The sequence below is a fragment of the Anomaloglossus baeobatrachus genome, chromosome 5 (assembly GCF_048569485.1).
Source record: "Anomaloglossus baeobatrachus isolate aAnoBae1 chromosome 5, aAnoBae1.hap1, whole genome shotgun sequence".
NCBI lineage: Eukaryota > Metazoa > Chordata > Amphibia > Anura > Aromobatidae > Anomaloglossus > Anomaloglossus baeobatrachus.
In genome coordinates this window covers 372,704,588-372,723,924 of record NC_134357.1, presented here as the reverse complement: position 1 = coordinate 372,723,924, position 19,337 = coordinate 372,704,588, and the positions used below count along the sequence as shown (strand labels likewise).

Genomic DNA, 19,337 nt, shown 5'->3' with positions numbered 1-19,337 from the left:
ACGCATGTGCAGAGTCAGTCAATGACGTTACTCGCTAACAGAACGTCACTTCCAGTTAAGGAAACAGAAGTGACGATCCTGGATGGCAATAAGTAAACCAGATTGAATGGCAGAAAGAGGTACGCGCTGGAATGATTATGGCAATAAGAAAAATTTTGAAGTATTGTAAAATATTAGTTAATAAGTTTCATAGGTTTAAAGCATTTAGTGATGCACTTAACAATCATATATAAGGGAAATTGAATATGACACAAATAATTAAAGCGCATGCGTGATAACTCCAGTTCACAATGGGATCTGTTCATTATAAAGTCAAATTTGCTACCTATTTAAGGATGGGAGAGAACATAATAGGAACAGTGGGGAAGGTAAAAAAAAAGGGGGAGAGGGATTAATGGGAGTGGTGCACTTCAAAAAACAAGAGTTATGAAAAAATAAAAAAAAAAATAAAACAAATATTGATGGGGAAAGAGGGAAAAGGAAGAATGAAGGAGGAAGGGGAGTTGGTAGGTGAGCAAAGGGGGGGGGGGAGGGTGAAGGGGGGGAGAAGAAAGGAGAATGGGGAGTGAAGGGGGGTAGAAAGGAGGGGGGGAGGAAAAAAGATAAGTGCTGTAAAGAAGGGATAATAAATGCATACAAAATATGAAATATAACACAGTAAAAAGAAAAAATAGAAATAAATAAATGTGAGGGACAAAAGGGAAAAGACAGGAGGTAATTAGGAATACCTAAAAGGGCCGGCCATCTTGTAATCAGTAGTCAATTCCTCTACTAAAACAAAAGGAAATAAAATAGTAAATGTCAAGAATAGACTCACATAAAACTTGAAGTATCAAAATCACGATTAAGGGTTTTAATCCTGCCTCCCCCCTCTCCTATGCGGTAAGACCTGTTCCAGAACTTGGAACCGTAATTGGTTAACATTATGACCCTGTTTATGAAAATGGAATGGAGTGGTAACGTCCTCTCACACCTAATTGTAGACTTATGTTGTGATATGCGTTCCTTCACTGACTGAGTTGTTTCAGCTACATATAACAGGCCACATGGGCACTTAATGACATAAACAACAAACGAAGTATCGCAAGTAAACCTCTAATGGGATAGTCCCGTCCACTATATGGATGTAAAACCTTGTCACTTTTTTTAACACGTTACTACATTGTGGGCAACTTAAACATGGAAAAGTACCTAGTCTCTGAGTGAGTGAGTTTGAATAGGTCCAGTCAAATTAGTGCCCATGTCGGCCCTGACTCATTTGTTACCTAAGTTGGAGGGACGTCGAAAACAGGGAAGAAAGGATGATTTGAATTCTTCCACATCGGGATACCCTTTGCGTAGAATATTCCAATTACTTCTGATAAACTTATGAATTTTATAAGAGAAGGGATGATAAGTGTGAACAAAGGCTAAACGTTTATTTTTGATCTTATCAGTTGGTGGGGCAATATTAGTATTATCGCTATTCAAGACCTCCCTCGGATAACTCCTAGCCATGAATTTAGTTTTCATTTCCTGTAGTCTTGTATTCCTAATCTCCTGTTGGTTGACAATCCTGTGTACTCTAAGGAACTGTGACTTGGGAATGGAGTTCCTCGTGGTTTTGGGAGGACAACTGTCATATAAAAGTAAATTATTTCTGTCAGTAGACTTTATGAATAAATCAGTCTGTAAATGACCGTCATCTCCTTTAATAATCGTGACATCTAGGTAGTTAATCTGATGTAGATTATAATTTATGACAAATTGAAGTTCAGGCCAGATGTGATTGATGTAATGGTGAAATTCCATAATGGAGTCCAACGTGCCCCCCCACATGCAAAAAACATCGTCAATAAACCTTTTCCAACATATACAATGTTCTTGGTAACCCTTATGCGTATATATGAATTTGTGTTCATATTGAGACATATACATATTTGCATAGGGGGGCGCCACGTTGGACCACATTGCAGTACCCTGTTTTTGTATATAGAAGGTATCCTGGAATAGAACAAAAAATTCAGTTAGTACAATTTGTAACAGATCTAGACAACAATCACGTACTGTGGTGGGGAAATTATTTTGTAACAACAAATCATGCACTGCTGACATTCCTTTGTAATGTGCTATAGAAGTTTACAGGCTTGTTACATCCCAAGTCACTAAGAATGCACTAGATGGAATCCTGCCTAAGTTCCTGATAACCTCCAAAAAGTGGCCTGTGTCTAAAGGCCCCGTCACACTAAGCAACATCGCTAGCAACATCGCTGCTAACGAACAACTTTTGTGACGTTGCTAGCGATGTTGCTGTGTGACATCCAGCAACAACCTGGCCCCTGCTGTGAGGTCGTTGGTTGTTGCTGTCCCGCTGTGAAGCACAGATCGCTGTGTGTGACAGCGAGACAGCAACAACTGAATGTGCAGTGAGCAGGGAGCCGGCTTCTGCGGAGGCTGGTAACCAATGTAAACATCGGGTAACCAAGAAGCCCTGTCCTTGGTTACCCGATATTTACCTTTGTTACCAGCCTCCGCCGCTCTCACTGTCAGTGCCGGCTCCTGCTCTGTGCACATGTAGCTGCAGGACACATCGGGTTAATTAACCCGATGTGTGCTGTAACTAGGAGAGCAAGGAGCCAGCGCTAAGCATTGTGCGCTGCTCCCTGCTCTGTGCACATTTAGCTGCAGCACACATCGGGTAATTAACCCGATGTGTGCTGTAACTAGGAGAGAAGGGAGCCAGCGCTCAGTGTGCGCTGCTCCCTGCTCTCTGCACGTGTAGCTGCGTGCGCTGGTAACCAAGGTAAATATCGGGTTGGTTACCCGATATTTACCTTAGTTACCAAGCGCAGCATCTTCCACGCGGCGCTGGGGGCTGGTCACTGGTTGCTGGTGAGCTCACCAGCAACTTGTGTAGCGACGCTCCAGCGAACCCTGCCAGGTCAGGTTGCTGGTGGGATCGCTGGAGCGTCGCAGTGTGACATCTCACCAGCAACCTCCTAGCAACTTACCAGCGATCCCTATCGTTGTTGGGATCGCTGGTAAGTTGCTTAGTGTGACTGGACCTTAAGAGAAAAGAAGGCGTATCTTTAGTTAATGGAGTAATAATCCTCTCAAGTAGAATAGTCAAAGGTGATAGGATAGAATCCATTCCAGCTACTATCGGTCTACCTGGGGGATTCACAAGCGTTTTGTGGATTTTGGGGAGTACATAAAAAACAGGAATAATGGGGTTCTGTTTTTGTAGGAAATCAAGTTTTCTGATCAATCACCCCCTTCTGTTGATAATGGCTGGAAACAGTTCTAATCCTATCACGTATCTTGTTAGTGGGATTATGGGGTAACACATCATAAACATCAATATCCCCCAATTGTCTCTTTCCTGTATATATGGAAGTCTGTCCATGGCTACCAGAGCCCCGCCCTTATCGGCTTGTTTTATAATTATATCCTTATCCTCCATAAGGGATGTCAAAGCTAGCTTATGCTTAGTAGTGAAATTGGAGGGACAATGTAGTGATTTATTGGACAACTCTTTACAAAATATGGCAATATCGTTCTCTAGTAAGCTTATGAATGTCTCCACTGGGGGATTATTTTTTGGAGGCATGAATGTGCTCTTTATTTTCAGGCCTAACTCTTTGATATTAATAGGAGTTACCATGATAGGCTGTGTCAATGGTCTCAACCCTGTGACAGGAGTTAACGAAAAATGAGCCTTAATACGTAAGTTCCGATAGAATCTTAATAAATCCATTTGTAGTTGGAAACTATTAAATATATAGGATGGGCAGAAAGAATCAATCTTCTGCAGAAAGGTTTATCTATCAGAGGATAAATTCTTGGAGGAGATATTGACTACAATCGAGTCTGTCGTACCTGTGATCTGGTTACAATCATGGATCTGGTTGAATTGACGACATTGTCCCCCACGCCTGGGTTTCCTTTTTGGCCTCTGCGGTTTCTTTGACCTAAAAAAATGAGAAGATTTCGGTCGTCTTGTATAAGAGTACTCCGATTTCGAAGCTGAGTTGTCGCTTGAAGAGTATTGAAAATGTCTTGGAAACATGCGAGTGGACGTGTCGCGCCATCGATAAACTCGATTGTTCTTGTAATCTTCAGTATCCCGTAAAAAATGTTCTCGTTTAATCCTCTGACTCTCAGCCTCACGTGTAGTTTGATCCTTGATCTTGGCCAAATCTTCAACAGAAGAGGTTGAGCTTTGTTGTTCAATCACAGTTATCTCTTCACGCTTGGAAATGATAGCTTGATTTCAATAATCCAGGGTTAAGGTCATCAGATCGAAGGAACATTTATTGAGGATCTGTTCAAACCGGTTGCAAAAGTCTTGATTGTCACTGAAGATGGTCGGTCGTACACCAGCCCGTAGTCCCCATAGGGATCCTTTGAATACTAATGTATTCAGCAATAGTTTAATGCTTTAAACCTATGATACTTATTAACTAATATTTTACAATACTTCAAAATTTTTCATATTTCTTATTGCCATAATCATTCCAGCGCGTACCTCTTTCTGCCATTCAATCTGGTTTACTTATTGCCATCCAGGATCGTCACTTCTGTTTCCTTAACTGGAAGTGACGTTCTGTTAGCGAGTAACGTCATTGACTGCCTCTGCACATGCGTGTGTCTGCCATCCAGCTTGCTTCTCACATTGCCAACCAGGCTCATCACTTCCGCTCTTTTGACCGGAAGTGACGTTCCATTATTGCTTAGATGCTGATTGAGCGGTCTATTGAAACCCAGCAGTCAGGCTGGCAGGTCACATTCATTGCAGACCCGGAGCAGCAGCTTTTCCATCCGACTTACTATCCCATTCATACCATACCATCAGCTTTTGGTAAGGGTTATTTTCTTGTGTGAGTCTGCCAGTTCACAATGCGTTCTGACTAATATTGGAAACTCCCTTTTTTAACATTTAGTGTTGAGAGCACAGTGCTTAAATCTTTGACAGAACTTTTGATAGTGAATAATCCATCATCTTTTCTTTACCCATAGGATGATCGGTACTATACCCGTTAGTGAAGCGACCCTTTTGATGCTTTTGATGTTTTTCATTGTAATGATTGACATATTGATTCTTTTCAGTAAATCAAAGTAGTTTACTGTAGTTTTTACTGCTACGTTTAATATGAGCAGCTCATGCTATTACATTATATATATTATGAGTAAAGCGACCCTTTTGATGCTTTTTCATGGCATTTATTTGACATATTTTTCGTCTCTTTTGTGTAAAACAATTGTTATAGTATTCTTTTGTAGTCACATTTATTATGAGCAGGTCATGCTATTGCATTTATGTTTATTTAAAGAAATTTTGTATTTTCCTTGTCATAGTGTAATCAGATGAAGGTCAGGTGACCGAAACGTCAATGATTATAATTTCTACACAAAGTGCTTGACTGAATAAAGAAGTGACTTTATTACAAAAAATTGGAGTGCTGGATTTTTTGATACGGGGTTGGACCCTATCCAAGCACCCGCTATTATAGGAGTGCCGCATTTCTATATCTATATAGCATGGTAAATAAGACACACCCCCCCCCCCCAAAAACAAAAAAAACAAACAAAAAACATAGTGGAATTGCACTTTCTGCAATTTCACCGCACTTGGAATTCTATGTGGCAGAATGAATGGGGCCATTCAAAAGTACAACTCATCCCGCAAAAACAAGCCCTCATACGGCCGTGTTGATGGAGAAGTAAAATGTCATGGCTCTTTGAAAAAGGTGGGGGAAACATACGAAAAATTACCCAGGGTGAAGGGGTTAATTTTGTAGCCGTTCTTGAGATAAAGTAGTAAGCAAACTCTAACATAATCCTCCAAATATAATTTTTACAGCACAGCTTCTTAAGATAACACATTAGATTACAGCTTGCTGCCTAGGCAACCAACCACTGCTGCGGTCTAATTTTTAAGCACTGCGCTGTAGCTGGCCTGGATTTGGAGGCAACAGTGTGCTTCAGCAATTCTGCCCTGCTTCAAAACAGTGCTTACAAGCTCAACAGAAAAGAGCTAGTAAGTACTGCACATGTTCTACTCTCTACCAGCAGTAATTGGTCTCAAAGGTGCTGTAAACGGAAGAAAGGTGTTAATATCTCAAGAACCGCTGAAAGTGTAATATAGTAAATTGCTTGTCTTTATAAGCACTATCCAATAATTAGTTTTGAAAAATTGGAAGAACCCTTTAAGGGGAACCTGACAGCTGATGCTTGTTGCCTGATCCAAGGACAGTGGTAGCATGACTTCAGCCAGGTATATTTGACTCTGAAAAGTTGCAGCATTTCAGAGAAGAACATAATTAAAAGCCACCGGAGACTGAGCTGCACGGGATACGTTGTCGGACAGACGAGTCCCTGGCAGTGGTATCTCCTGTTCTCGAGACAGGTCTCTCCCTATACACGTATGCAGGGAGAGACCTCACACTCCAGGGCAGAGAAACCGTCAGGCACCTGTCTGTCCAACTAGTCTCCTGTGCAGCTCACTCATCCGGAGCCTGTAAAGTATGTATTCTTCTGAAATGCCCCAGCATTTCAGTCAGACATACCTGTCTGAGATTTTCCAGTCAGTACATGTTTTCCGATCCATGGGTAGCATGTATCAGCTCTCAGGTTCTCTTTAAAAGCATACTTTACGACTATGTATTTTTACTTGCAGGAATTATGAGCAAATTGTTAAAGCTCATCAGAATAATCCTCATGAAGGGACTGACCAGGTCCCAGACCAGGTGAAGTTCAGCGTGTTTCAGGGAATCATGGACTCATTGTTTCAGACCTTTAATGCCTCCATCTCCGTGAATAGTTTTCAAGAGTTGTCAGCATGTGTCTTCAGCTGGATCGAGGAACACTGTAAGCCACAGGTATGTGATCAGCCGTACATGTACACAGATATTGACTCTACTCCATAGCAATGAATGGGCTGGTGTATAATCTACACTACATCTGCCACAATGTAATTGCAGCTCAGCAGGAAGATGCACATAGTAACTCCCCTGAGGCAAAAGGGGTTGTCAACTACTGGACAAACCCATCGTAATCATTTTACTGTGCTGCGCACAAAAATTGCGTAATTTCCCTTGGGATAATGCAGCTGATCAGCTCGGATAGCCTTAATGGCTACTTGTCAGAAGTGTCAAGTGACCCCTGGGCAATACAGCAGGAGGTCTGAGGAGTGGGGCTGGCCTAGGAGGTAGGTATGTAATGCAGATTTGTTTTTTTTTATTTTGTGCAGCAGACAAGGTGTTCTCCAGTTAGTGGACCTTAAGCTGCCCATATACATTGATGACTGTTCATCCAACTATCTAAAATTTTCTTTTCCCACCTCTGTCACTAAAAGTATGAAAATTTTGATGGTGACTTTTAAGTTTGATTATAACAGACTCCCTAATCTGTCAATTTAGTCTGCCATGTTAATGGTCATATTATTCACAAACTGATATGATAGATGCAAAGTCTGGAAGAGATACTTGTTCCACAACATGCATAGCTCACACCGAAGCTCACACCGATCATGTATCTAATAAATATACACTACTCAAAGTCAGGGATATTTGGCTTTGAGGTGAAGTATCAGGATGATCCTAAAATGCCCTCTAACCTTTTGAGGTGAACTTAATGTCATATTCTCTAAACTCTTGAATGCACAATGTCCAAGTACTTAATGTTTCAATACATTTTGCACAACTTGCTGTTCTCTAACAAGGAGCTTAATTGCAAAATTCACAACAGGTGTTTGCATGAATCGCCCAGGCAATTTCAGGGTTCAATTAAAATTGGTATAGTCCGTCTTATCATGCTGTTCACATTTTAACATCATGAGACCAAGACGATACTTAACAATTGATCAACAGTACCTCACCATTGCGAGGCTTCAAGAAAGATGTTCAGACAGAAGTGGCCGATGAGCTCAGAGTGTGTCATTAGCAAGTGCAACAGAGATACAGAGAGACTGGAAGTGTCACAGGCATAGACGTGTGGACATCTTTTGGCCACATCCCACACTGATGACCGCTTTAATGTGAACAATGCCCTTTGGATCCAGATGATTAATGCCACACAAATCCAGGTACATTTAAGGGAGGTGAGAGGCACCCAGATATGTCAAATCATTAGAAAATGTTTACATCAGCATTGCCTGTGTGCTAAGCAACCTGAATCCTTACTGGACGAGGGACCACTGGGTCTCAGTGCTGTTCACTAATAAGTCTATAGGGCGGCTCAGTGGTTAGCACTGCAGTCTTGCAGCGCTGGGGTCCTGGCTTCAAATCCCACCAAGGACAACGTCTGCAAGGAGTTTGTATGTTCTCCCCATGTTTGCTCCGGGTTCTCTGGTTTCCTCCCACACTCCAAAGACATACAGATAGGGAATTTAGATTGTGAGCTCCAATGGGGACAATGTTCCTGATGTTTTTATTTATTTACACTGAGCAGAAATGATGGCTGTTAATGATGCTGGAGACGTCAAGGAGAGCGCTATGCATCAGCCACTGTTGTTTCAATCAATTCAATTGCATGCTTCTATTTAAATGGAGTACTTTCATAATGATAAAATATAACTAGTTTTCACTTTTACAATTTCCATAAATTTTATACAAAAGCCAAATATACCTAACTTGTGAGCAGTGTGAATGTAAAACTTGTGTAGATTGACAGCCATAACAAGTGCCAAACTGCTTTCACTAATTACGCTGACAGATTGCGACCCTCATCATCAGAACTTCCAAAATGGATTTAGAACCCATACATTTTATCTGTATATGTTGGGCCAGGCTCAGATGGCTGTATTTCATGGTCAGTATACAGGCTACACTGCCTGGACGTCTGCTGACCCAAACTTAAACCTTCTTAATTATATACAAGATCCTTGCTTCAGGTCAGAGAACCATGGTCAATCAGGGCATTATGGTTCCAATGCAGTCCATAGATGATACTGTCTGAACATGTCCTTATAGGAATTGGGGCAGATTTTTTAATTAATTAAACGTTTCAAATCCCCCGCTTGTTTATAATTTCTCATACAGCCACCACAAGAAAGCGATTGCTGCAGGCGGTCCATATAGAACAAGCTGCCTTTTGTGGTGTGTCTGATTGATGCTGACCAGTGCACTAGGCCAGCAGGAAAGTGTAATAAGGATATTTTGGATGTAATTGCAGTGGTAACTTACAGAATTGCCCTGATGTTCTCATTTATATAGATCTGTCAATAGACAACTGCATATTTTTATAGCGATGATCAACTTTTTTCTCTCTCTCTAGACCCTCCGTGACATTGTGCGCAGTGTCTTACACCAGCTGAAGAATCCTCTCTACTGAGACATGCCCCATTCGTTTCAGACTTTACATTTATAATGTTGCAGAGATTACAGCTGGGCAAGCTAAGCATTATGGCTAGTTATAACCTGTCAATGCCAAAAATGGACTGTGATCAGTGATAACTTTTGATACTAAATGCTATATATTTCCTTCGCCTCCAATGTCCTTGCATCGACAGTGGGCTTCTAATATTAATCCCAAATCCATTTGTGGTACCAGAGAGAAACCATGTAATGTTGCGTATTTGATTTGGGGTTGCGACGAATAAGCACATCCTATGCGGATTTGTTTGCCTTAATGTCTTTTGTACTAGCAATGTGAAAGGGAGGAGGGATGTACAGATGTCGTGTATATGGCCTATGTCTTCCAGGATGGAATCATGCCTCTCGGTAAAATCACTTAGAATAGAAATATTTGGTGCTTGTACAGATACTGAGGTGGTGGAGGATGACTGACAGTCCCTGTGTATAATACTGCTGGTCCTCAACACTCAAAGTTTATGGACTTACATGAAGGGGCAGAGGCCGCCCAGGGCCAAGCATCTGGGGTTGTAATATCTTTTACAATTAGTGATTCCTTCTAGGCTATACATGTGTTTTATGAAGCTGGATCTGCAGGATCCTTTTCTTTCTTTTTATATTTATTTCTTGTGGAATGTTCTTTGTACTGCTGATTTATAATTAAATTTGTGACCTATTATCCAGATCTCCAATGTTATTGACTCATAATTGATGCATTATCATAGAATAAAACAAATTTTTTTTTATTTATAACACATTTACAAACTAATATACAAAAATGTATTTACAAACTTTACATCCATCTACTCCTCTCCAGAGTTCACTGGTGCTTATAGAAAACAACAAAATGGTTTATTTTCTATTATGTTTTATAAGCAGGTGAGAGTCTCTTAATTTACTACCTCTTACGCACACAGTGGGATGTAGACATTTTTTTTGTTTCAATGTTTCTTCATAAGTCTGTTTTCACAACTCCTATGTGCATAACTATCGTTATGGTTACAGACTGCAAAATGTATATTTGCAGTCTGTTACCGTGGTGACATACCTACCTAGAAGCAAACTTTTTTTTATTGTCTAGTTTCACAGTTGCTTACTTGTTTATTGGAGATAGATGGAAATATGACTTTTAGATCAGTTTTCATAGGAACACTACTTCTCGATTTATCTTCCAATGTAATCAAATGCAGGCAGCACATCACCCCATGAAAAGAGTTGTACTGTTTGATAACATGTATAGTACTTGGCACAGAACAATCGCTAACTTGATTGTTCTGTTCCCTTCATTACTCGCCGAACTGTATAAATTTATGTAGAAAGACTTGTCAATCGTTATTGGCCTGAAAGCAGCCATAAGGCTGTGTACAGACACATCCACAAATTGTAGACATGACTAGCTCCATGTGCAGTACTTTAAAGCTGCCTTTAAATTACACGCATTAATCTAGTCTGTAAAATGTACCAGAATAGCATACTGCAGCTTTTGTAACCTCTGTAAAATTCATCATGTACACTAGCTACAATGAGTCCATCTACTAGTGGCAGGCACTGCAGCCTCTATCGGAACTGTGAGTTTCATACATTCTCAAATCAGATTGACCAAGAAGTTAGGAGAAATACATTTGTGTGTATATTATATCTATCCAGAATTATAAATTTTAGGTATCTCCAAAACCTGCAGTAATATAACAAATGTAGAAAACCCCTTTTTAAACCACGGCTAATTGGTTCCCACGTAACTTAACAACTTTTGGCCGGCTACCTCTCTTCCTCCCCCCCCACCCTACTAAAGCATGTGCACTGTTGATTTTGTTGAGTATGGAGCTATTTTCCATACACATAGGAGTAAAATAGTGCCAGATGCCATTTCTTTCCCAAGAGAACTAAAGGATCAGGAGTAGTGATGAGCGGACTCACAGACAACTGGGACCGGCAGGTCTAACCAGGTTAAAAAAAAAAAAAATACCGGGATTGGTCCCAGTTATCTGGCCGCTGGTTTCCATATAAGTCTATGGGGACCAGTATCCACTGATTATAAATGGTGGTATAAGATATGAGCGTTATACTTGCCTAGGCTCCGGCTGTACACTGTTTCCAGGACGCTCATTCACTTCCGGGGTAATTCATTTACTTTTGCGCATATACACTGCTTTCCCCGCCCACCCTGGCATCTGTAATTGGTTGCAGTCAGACGCTCTCACACAGGCTGGGGGGTCTGACTGCAACCAATCACAGGAAATAAGCATGGGTGGCCCCAGCCTGAGAATACTAGCCCCCAGCTGTCATGCTTGATCATGGCTGGGTATCAAAATGGGGGGCCCACACTTTTTTTTTTTTTTTTAAATAATTTAAAAATAAAACAAAACACATGAAGTTTCCTGTTTTGATGCACGGGTGGGGGCTACAGCCTGTAGCGGTCTGCTTAATCTGTGCTGCGTATCAATACAGGAGGACCCCTATGCCAAATATTTTATTTTTACACCACAATTGTAAGCCGCAAACACCACCTGTGATTAGTTGCAGTCAGACGCTGTCACACAGGCTGAGGAGTGCACCTGACTGCAACCAATCAGACACCAGGATGGCCTGTGGCCGGAGAAAGTAGTGCATATAGATGAGCCATAATGAGCGGCTGCAGGAGCAATTACATCAGCGCCAGACACTAAGTATGGAGCACTTGCTTCATTCTTATTTTTCCTTTTTATTTCCCTAGTGCCGGATCATTAGCTGGAATTCACTGGAGAAGTCCAGGCCCAGAGCTCAGGTACATAGTACATTTGAAACCACACAGATCTGGACTTTTACAGTCTGGGTCGGCCCATCACTAATCAGGAGTTTAAATATAATAATCCTTCTTTCCCCAATATTTGCAAGGGAGACTTGTTACAACAGAATACTGCATCCTACCCCCATCCAAAAACTCATAGCAATTGTGGAAGGATGCTATACTTCATGCTCAAATTTCCCTCAGTATGCGATATGAGCAACAGTAATATCGGTTGATGCGATAAAGTCACAGGAGACAATAGTGGATCTTCACCCAATACTCTATAGAGTATGTTCTATCTGCTGTAAGTTTGTTTTCTATTTTTCCATGTATTAATAGTCTTGGGGGGAGTTTATGAAAGGGAACTGAGAAGGCAGCAGTGCAGACTTGTGCAAGCTTCAAAACTCAATATATGTAAGGTACATACAAAATCTATGGCTTTGGTTCCCAGAAACTATAATATGCTGAGACAGGTAAGGCAAGAACGCCTGAATGGTGTAGAATGTGTATTAGATGTGTAGCAGGTTATATAACCGCACTACGGCTTTACAATATAGTTGTATGATGGTCAGATATCTGGTACAGTCACGTTGTGTTCTTCATCTGTTTCGATTCCAGCTTCTTCCTGCAAAGTTTCCACCAAGAACAACATGAAAACGCCATTCTGTGTAATCGGAGATAAGGTCTCAAAGACAAATTACGCTGGTCAGCCAAATAGCAAGGCCTGGGAAGTATAGTATTACATACAGGCCATTGAAATGAACAGATGACCATGTAATATATGGGCGGCTAGAGTGGAAGCTCCTATATAGCACCATAAGTAGTGTTGAGCGAGTAGTTAGCAAGTATTGTCCACTACTCACATTCGTTACGAGTAGCAGGCACAATGCAAGTCAATGGGAAATACTCGCTAAGTAGCAAGTAACCTGAAAGCCGTACTTTTCGTGAGTAGCGAGTAGTACGGCTTTTGGGTTACTTGCTACTTAGCGAGCATTTCCCATTAACTTACATTGTACCTGCTACAAATAACGAATATCCAAGTAGTGGGCAGTACTCGCTAATAGTATAGCAAATACAAATAGTCAACTACTCCCTCAACACTAACCATAAGCTGCTACAAACAGGAGTGCTATATGGCTGACACCTGCAGAAAGATTGTAAAAAGATTTCTCCTGGATCTCTTGCCATTAAATATTTAAAGAAAAAAACAAAACCTCTGCAGCTAGGATTACTTACAAAGAACTGCTTCTTGCTTTTTGGGTAGCCTTCAAGTATAGCCTCAAAAATATCTGTAGCCTAGAATGTAAAAAATACAAGATATGTACAAACATCAAATATGAAATTTAATTACTGCCAAGTATACTTATAAAATTAACCCCTCCCCACATCAGAACATGAATTGGCATCCTGGGGGGGGGGGGGGGAGGGTTGGTGCCCTATTACAGGACATAGCTGGCATATGTCTAGCAGGCAAAGCTAGAACTCGGGTCTGGTCGTGACTGCTAAATTGACAGTGACCACTAAATGGTTATCAGCTCCCTGCAATATGAACATTGGAGAAGATGGGTTAACCATAGTGGCCGGGGGGCTAAACTCTATAGGAGACCATAATTTTCACTAAATATTGCAATAATGTGGTAATCCAGTATATACACACACACACGGTCAAACTTGTTGGTACTTTTCGTTTAATGAAAGAAAACCCCACAATGGTCACAGAAATAACTTGAATCTGACAAAAAAAAATTTATGAAAATGAATAACTGAAAGTCAGACATTGCTTTTTTGCTTCAACAGAATCTGACAAAAAAAAATTGAAATAGGCCTGGATAGAAATTATGGTATCCCTGAAAATAGTGTGACAAAAGGGATATGTTAAATCAAAGTATGCCCATTAACACTAGAACTACTGGACTCGTGACACCTATATAGAAATACATGGTGCAAAGTAGTCAAAATGACTACCTCAGTAGTTCTAGTGTTAATTAGCATCACAGATGTTTACAATCTTGTAATCAGTCAGACTTCTTTCATTAAATGAGGGGTACTAACAATATTGACCACGTGTGTAGTAGAAGAAATCAAACAAAGGTTCAAACCACCCAAGGTGGATGAAAGGAAATAAAAATATATAATATTCAAAATTATTTTTTTTTTTTTCAAAACATTTTTAAAAGCATCCATAAAATTGTCAAAATGTTAATAAAAATTTTAAAAAAATAAATAAAATCAAGTTATTTAAATTTAACAGCCCCTCCTAATGTTCAGATGGCCGCTGCTCGGGATGATTTCCCCTGGCTTTGAGGATGCCCGAGAGAGTTCTGCGCAAACATGTGAAAGGTGACAGTGTTATGACATCATGGCGTGTGGTGTGACCTAGCCCATGTAATGCTCCCAAGCCCCATTGGACGTTCCAGCACAGTGTGAGAGGCCCTTAAGATTTCAGTGCAAATAAACTGAAAATGCGTTGAGGGCCAGATAAGGTGGTGTCACACACGGCGACAACGCTGCTAAGTCACCATTTTCTGTGACGTAGCAGCGACGTCTCGTCGCTGTCTGACATCCAGCAACGAGCTGGCCCCTGCTGTGAGGTTGCCGCTCGTTGCTGAATATCCTGCTTCATTTTTTGGACGTTGCGCTCCTGCTGTGAAGCACACATCGATGTGTGACGAACTGAAGCAAGCAGGGAGACTGCTTCTGGCAGCCTGTGGTAAGCTGTAACCAAGGTAAACAGAGTAACCAAGGGAAGCCCTTTCCTTGGTTACCCGGTATTTACATTAGTTACTAGCACCGCCGCTCTCAGGCTGTCAGTGCCGGCTCCCTGAACACGTAGCCAGACTACACATCGGGTAAATAAGCAAAGGTTTGCTTATTAACCCGATGTGTACTCTGGCTAGAAGTGCACGGAGCCAGCGCTAAGCGGTGTGCGCTGGTAACCAAGGTAAATATCGGGTAATGGTTACCCGATATTTACCTTAGTTACCAAGCACAGCATCGCTACCACGCGTCGCTGCTAGCTGGGGGCTGGTCACTGGTGAGATCTGCCTGTTTGACAGCTCACCAGCGACCATGTAACGACGCAGCAGCGATCCTGATAAGGTCAGGTCGCCCGTCGTGATCGCTGCTAGGTCGCTATGTGTGAAAGGGGCTATAGGTGACTGTGAAGAGATGGAGAAATGAGCTGTGAGAGGAGGAGATATATATATCTATATCTACATCTATCTATCTCTTAGGTTCATTATGGTCTACCAACCCCAGAACATAATAAGGAAGATTAACGTCAAAGAATAACGTCTCTGCAGATCAAATTTCCCACAAAACGCTACAAACTGCTAAAAAAAGAGAATTTTGTTTACTTACCGTAAATTCTTTTTCTTATAGTTCCGTAATGGGAGACCCAGACCATGGGTGTATAGCTTCTGCCTCCGGAGGACACACAAAGTACTACACTAAAAAGTGTAGCTCCTCCCTCCTAGCATATACACCCCCTGGATAACCAAATATAGCCAGTTTAGTGCAAAAACTGAAGGAGGACAGCCACCCACAAGTAGAGAGAGCAAAAAGCCGGAACAACCGGAGCCTCTGTCTACAACAACAGCCGGTGAAAACACACGGAACAAGAAAACTGCCAACAGGCAACAGGGAGGGTGCTGGGTCTCCCATTACGGAACTATAAGAAAAAGAATTAACGGCAAGTAAACAAAATTCTCTTTTTCTTCATCGTTCCTTATGGGAGACCCAGACCATGGGACGTCTCAAAGCAGTCCATGGGTGGGAATAAACAGAAAACTGAGAAGTAGGCGAAACCTAACTTCACAAATGGGCGACAGCCGCCTGAAGGATGCGTCTGCCCAAGCTCGCATCTGCTGAAGCATGAGCATGCACTTGGTAGTGCTTCGAAAAGGTGTGCAGACTAGACCAAGTGGCAGCCTGACAGACCTGCTGAGCCGTAGCCTTGTGCCGGAAAGCCCAAGAGGCACCGACAGCTCTGGTCGAGTGTGCCTTGATCCCCGGCGGGGGAGGCACCTGAGTACACTGGTAGGCATCGGAAATGGCCGACCTAATCCAACGAGCTAGGGTCGGCTTAGAAGCCGAGAGGCCCTTGCGCCGACCTGAGGTCAGCACAAAAAGAGAGGTGCACCGCCTAAGAGCAGCAGTGCGAGACACATAGATCCGGAGCGCCCGCACCAGATCCAGAGAATGCAACGCTTTTTCAAAGCGATGAACAGAAACCGGACAAAGGGAAGGCAGGGAAATATCCTGGTTAAGGTGGAAAGGAGATACCCCCTTATGAAGAAAGTCCGGAGTCGGACGGAGAACCACCTTGTCCTGATGAAAAACCAAAAAAGGTGACTCCGAAGAGAGAGCAGCCAAATCAGAGACTCTCCTGAGGGAGGTTATGGCCACTAGAAAGACCACTTTCTGTGAAAGACGAGACAAAGAAACCTCCCTAAGTGGCTCAAAAGGGGGTTTCTGCAAGGCCGTGAGGACCAGATTAAGGTCCCAGGGATCCAAAGGATGCCGGTAAGGCGGAATGATGTGAGATGCGCCCTGCATGAAGGTGCGCACCTGAGCCAGTCGGGCGATACGCCGCTGGAACAATACTGACAGAGCCGAGACCTGACCCTTGAGGGAAGGAAGGGATAGTCCTAGCTGCAGACCGGACTGTAAAAAGGACAGAAGGGTCGGCAGGCAAAAAGGCCAAGGAGCATGGCCGGAAGAGCGACACCAGGACAGGAAGATTCTCCAGGTCCTGTGATATATCTTGGCCGAGGAAGACTTCCGAGCCCGGGTCATAGTGGAGATGACTTCAGGAGGGATACCAGAAGTCGTCAAGATCCAGGACTCAAGAGCCACGCCGTCAATCTGAGAGCCGCAGAATTCTGGCGGAAAAACGGACCTTGTGAGAGAAGGTCTGGACGGTCCGGAAGATGCCACGGCACCTCTACGGACAGGTGGAGCAGGTCTGGATACCAAGCTCGCCTGGGCCAGTCTGGAGCAATGAGGATGACCCGACGGCCCTCCATTCTGATCTTGCACAGGACTCTGGGCAAGAGAGCTAGAGGGGGAAACACGTAAGACAGACGAAACTGGGACCAATCCTGAACCAGCGCGTCCGCTGCAAAGGCCTGAGGATCGTGGGAGCGAGCCACGTAAACCGGAACCTTGTTGTTGTGCCGGGATGCCATTAGATCCACTTCCGGAGTGCCCCACTTGCGGCAGATTGTCCGAAACACTGCCGGATGCAGAGCCCACTCGCCGCTGTCCACGGTCTGACGGCTGAGATAATCTGCCTCCCAGTTTTCCACGCCTGGGATGTGGACTGCGGATATGGTGGACTTGGAGTCCTCCATCCACTGAAGGATGCGTTGAACCTCCAACATTGCCAGGCGGCTGCGTGTCCCGCCCTGGTGATTGATGTAGGCAACCGCTGTCGCGTTGTCTGACTGGACTCGAATGTGCTTGCCTGCCAACAGATGGTGAAAGGCTAAGAGAGCTAGAAGCACAGCTCTGATTTCCAGCACATTGATCGAGAGGGCTGATTCGCACTGAGTCCAAGTGCCCTGCGCTCGGTGGTGGAGATATACTGCTCCCCAGCCGATTAGACTGGCATCCGTGGTGAGGATCATCCAGGACGGGGCCAGGAAGGAACGTCCCTGAGACAGAGAGGGGCCGAAGCCACCACTGAAGAGAGCCCCTGGTCTGTGGCGACAGAGCCACCAACCTGTGCAAGGAGTAAGTCCGCTTGTTCCAACAGCGGAGAATGTCCAGCTGCAGGGGACGCAGATGGAACTGGGCAAAGGGAACCGCTTCCATTGACGCCACCATCTGACCCAGCACCTGCATTAGGTGCCTGATGGAGTGACGGCGAGACCTCAGTAAAGAGCGCACCGCCAGATGGAGGGACTGCTGTTTGACTAAGGGCAGCTTTACAAGTGCCGGCAAAGTCTCGAACTGCATCCCTAGGTACGTGAGACTCTGGGTCGGAGTCAGAGTGGACTTGGGTAGATTGACAAGCCACCCGAACTGGACTAGAGTGGCGAGAGTGAGCGAGACACTCCACTGACAGTCTGCACTGGATGAAGCCTTGACTAGAAGGTCGTCCAGGTAAGGAATCACTGCCAACCCCTGGAGGTGCAGAACCGCAACCACTGCTGCCATGACCTTGGTGAATACTCGAGGGGCCGTGGCTAACCCGAAGGGGAGAGCCACGAATTGGAAATGTTCCTCTCCGATTGCAAAACGTAGCCAACGCTGGTGTGAAACTGCAATTGGCACATGCAGATAGGCATCTCTGATGTCGATGGATGCTAGGAAATCTCCTTGGGTCATTGAGGCAATGACTGATCGCAGAGACTCCATGCGAAAATGCCGCACCTGAACATGCTTGTTGAGAAGCTTGAGATCCAGGATGGGCCGGAAGGAACCGTCCTTTTTGGGGACTAGGAAGAGGTTTGAATAGAAACCTCTGAACCGTTCCCGGGCGGGAACCGGTACAATTACTCCATTGGCCTGCAAGGATGCCACGGCCTGCGAGAAGGCGGCGGCCTTGGAGCAGGGGGGAGTGGACAGAAAAAAATCTGTTTGGCGGGCTGGAAGAGAATTCTATCCTGTAGCCGTGGGAGATGATATCCCGCACCCACTGATAGACGTGTTGAAACCACACGTCGCCAAAGTGGGAGAGCCTGCCACCGACCAAGGACGTTGCTGGCGCGGCCAGATAGTCAAGAGGAGGCTGCCTTAGTGGCAGCGGCTCCTGCGGACTTCTGAGGACGCGGCTTCATGCGCCAGCTGGGTTTTCGGTCCTTGGCTGAGTTAGTGGACGAGGCTGAGGGCTTAGAGGATGACCAGTTAGAGGAACGAAAGGAACGAAACCTCGACTGGTTCCTGCCCTGGACAGGTTTCCTGGTTTTAGTTTGTGGCAAGGAAGTACTCTTCCCGCCAGTAGCTTCCTTAATGATTTCATCCAGTTGTTCGCCGAACAGCCGGGACCCAGCAAATGGGAGCCCAGCAAGGTACTTCTTGGAAGAAGCGTCTGCTTTCCACTCTCGCAGCCACAAGATCCTGCGTATAGCGAGGGAATTAGCCGAAGCCACCGCCGTGCGGTGAGAAGCCTCCAGAATGGCAGACATGGCATAGGATGAAAAGGCTGAAGCCTGGGAAGTTAAGGCAACCATTTCGGGCATAGAGTCCCTGGTGAGGGAATGCATCTCCTCCAGAGAGGCAGAGACGGCTTT

The 19,337-nt window shown here is 43.9% G+C and overlaps 2 protein-coding genes across 3 annotated transcripts in view; one reads left to right on the top strand and one right to left on the bottom strand.

Moving 5' to 3' along the window:
- Positions 1-10,017, top strand: part of MLX (MAX dimerization protein MLX) — a 72,102-nt gene extending 62,085 nt beyond the window's left edge. For both annotated transcript variants that reach the window (XM_075347618.1, XM_075347619.1), the window contains exons 7-8: positions 6,659-6,860; positions 9,256-10,017. In XM_075347618.1, the coding sequence (XP_075203733.1) occupies positions 6,659-6,860; positions 9,256-9,312 (259 nt within the window). In that variant the 3' untranslated portion in view covers positions 9,313-10,017. The remainder of the gene's footprint in view (positions 1-6,658; positions 6,861-9,255) is intronic.
- Positions 10,018-10,054: 37 nt separating this feature from the next.
- Positions 10,055-19,337, bottom strand: part of PSMC3IP (PSMC3 interacting protein) — a 29,571-nt gene continuing 20,288 nt past the window's right edge. Inside the window, exons 7-8 of the mRNA XM_075347617.1 lie at positions 13,336-13,395; positions 10,055-12,724 (exon numbers count right to left, since the gene is read on the bottom strand). Of these exons, the coding sequence (XP_075203732.1) occupies positions 12,668-12,724; positions 13,336-13,395 (117 nt within the window). The 3' untranslated portion in view covers positions 10,055-12,667. The remainder of the gene's footprint in view (positions 12,725-13,335; positions 13,396-19,337) is intronic.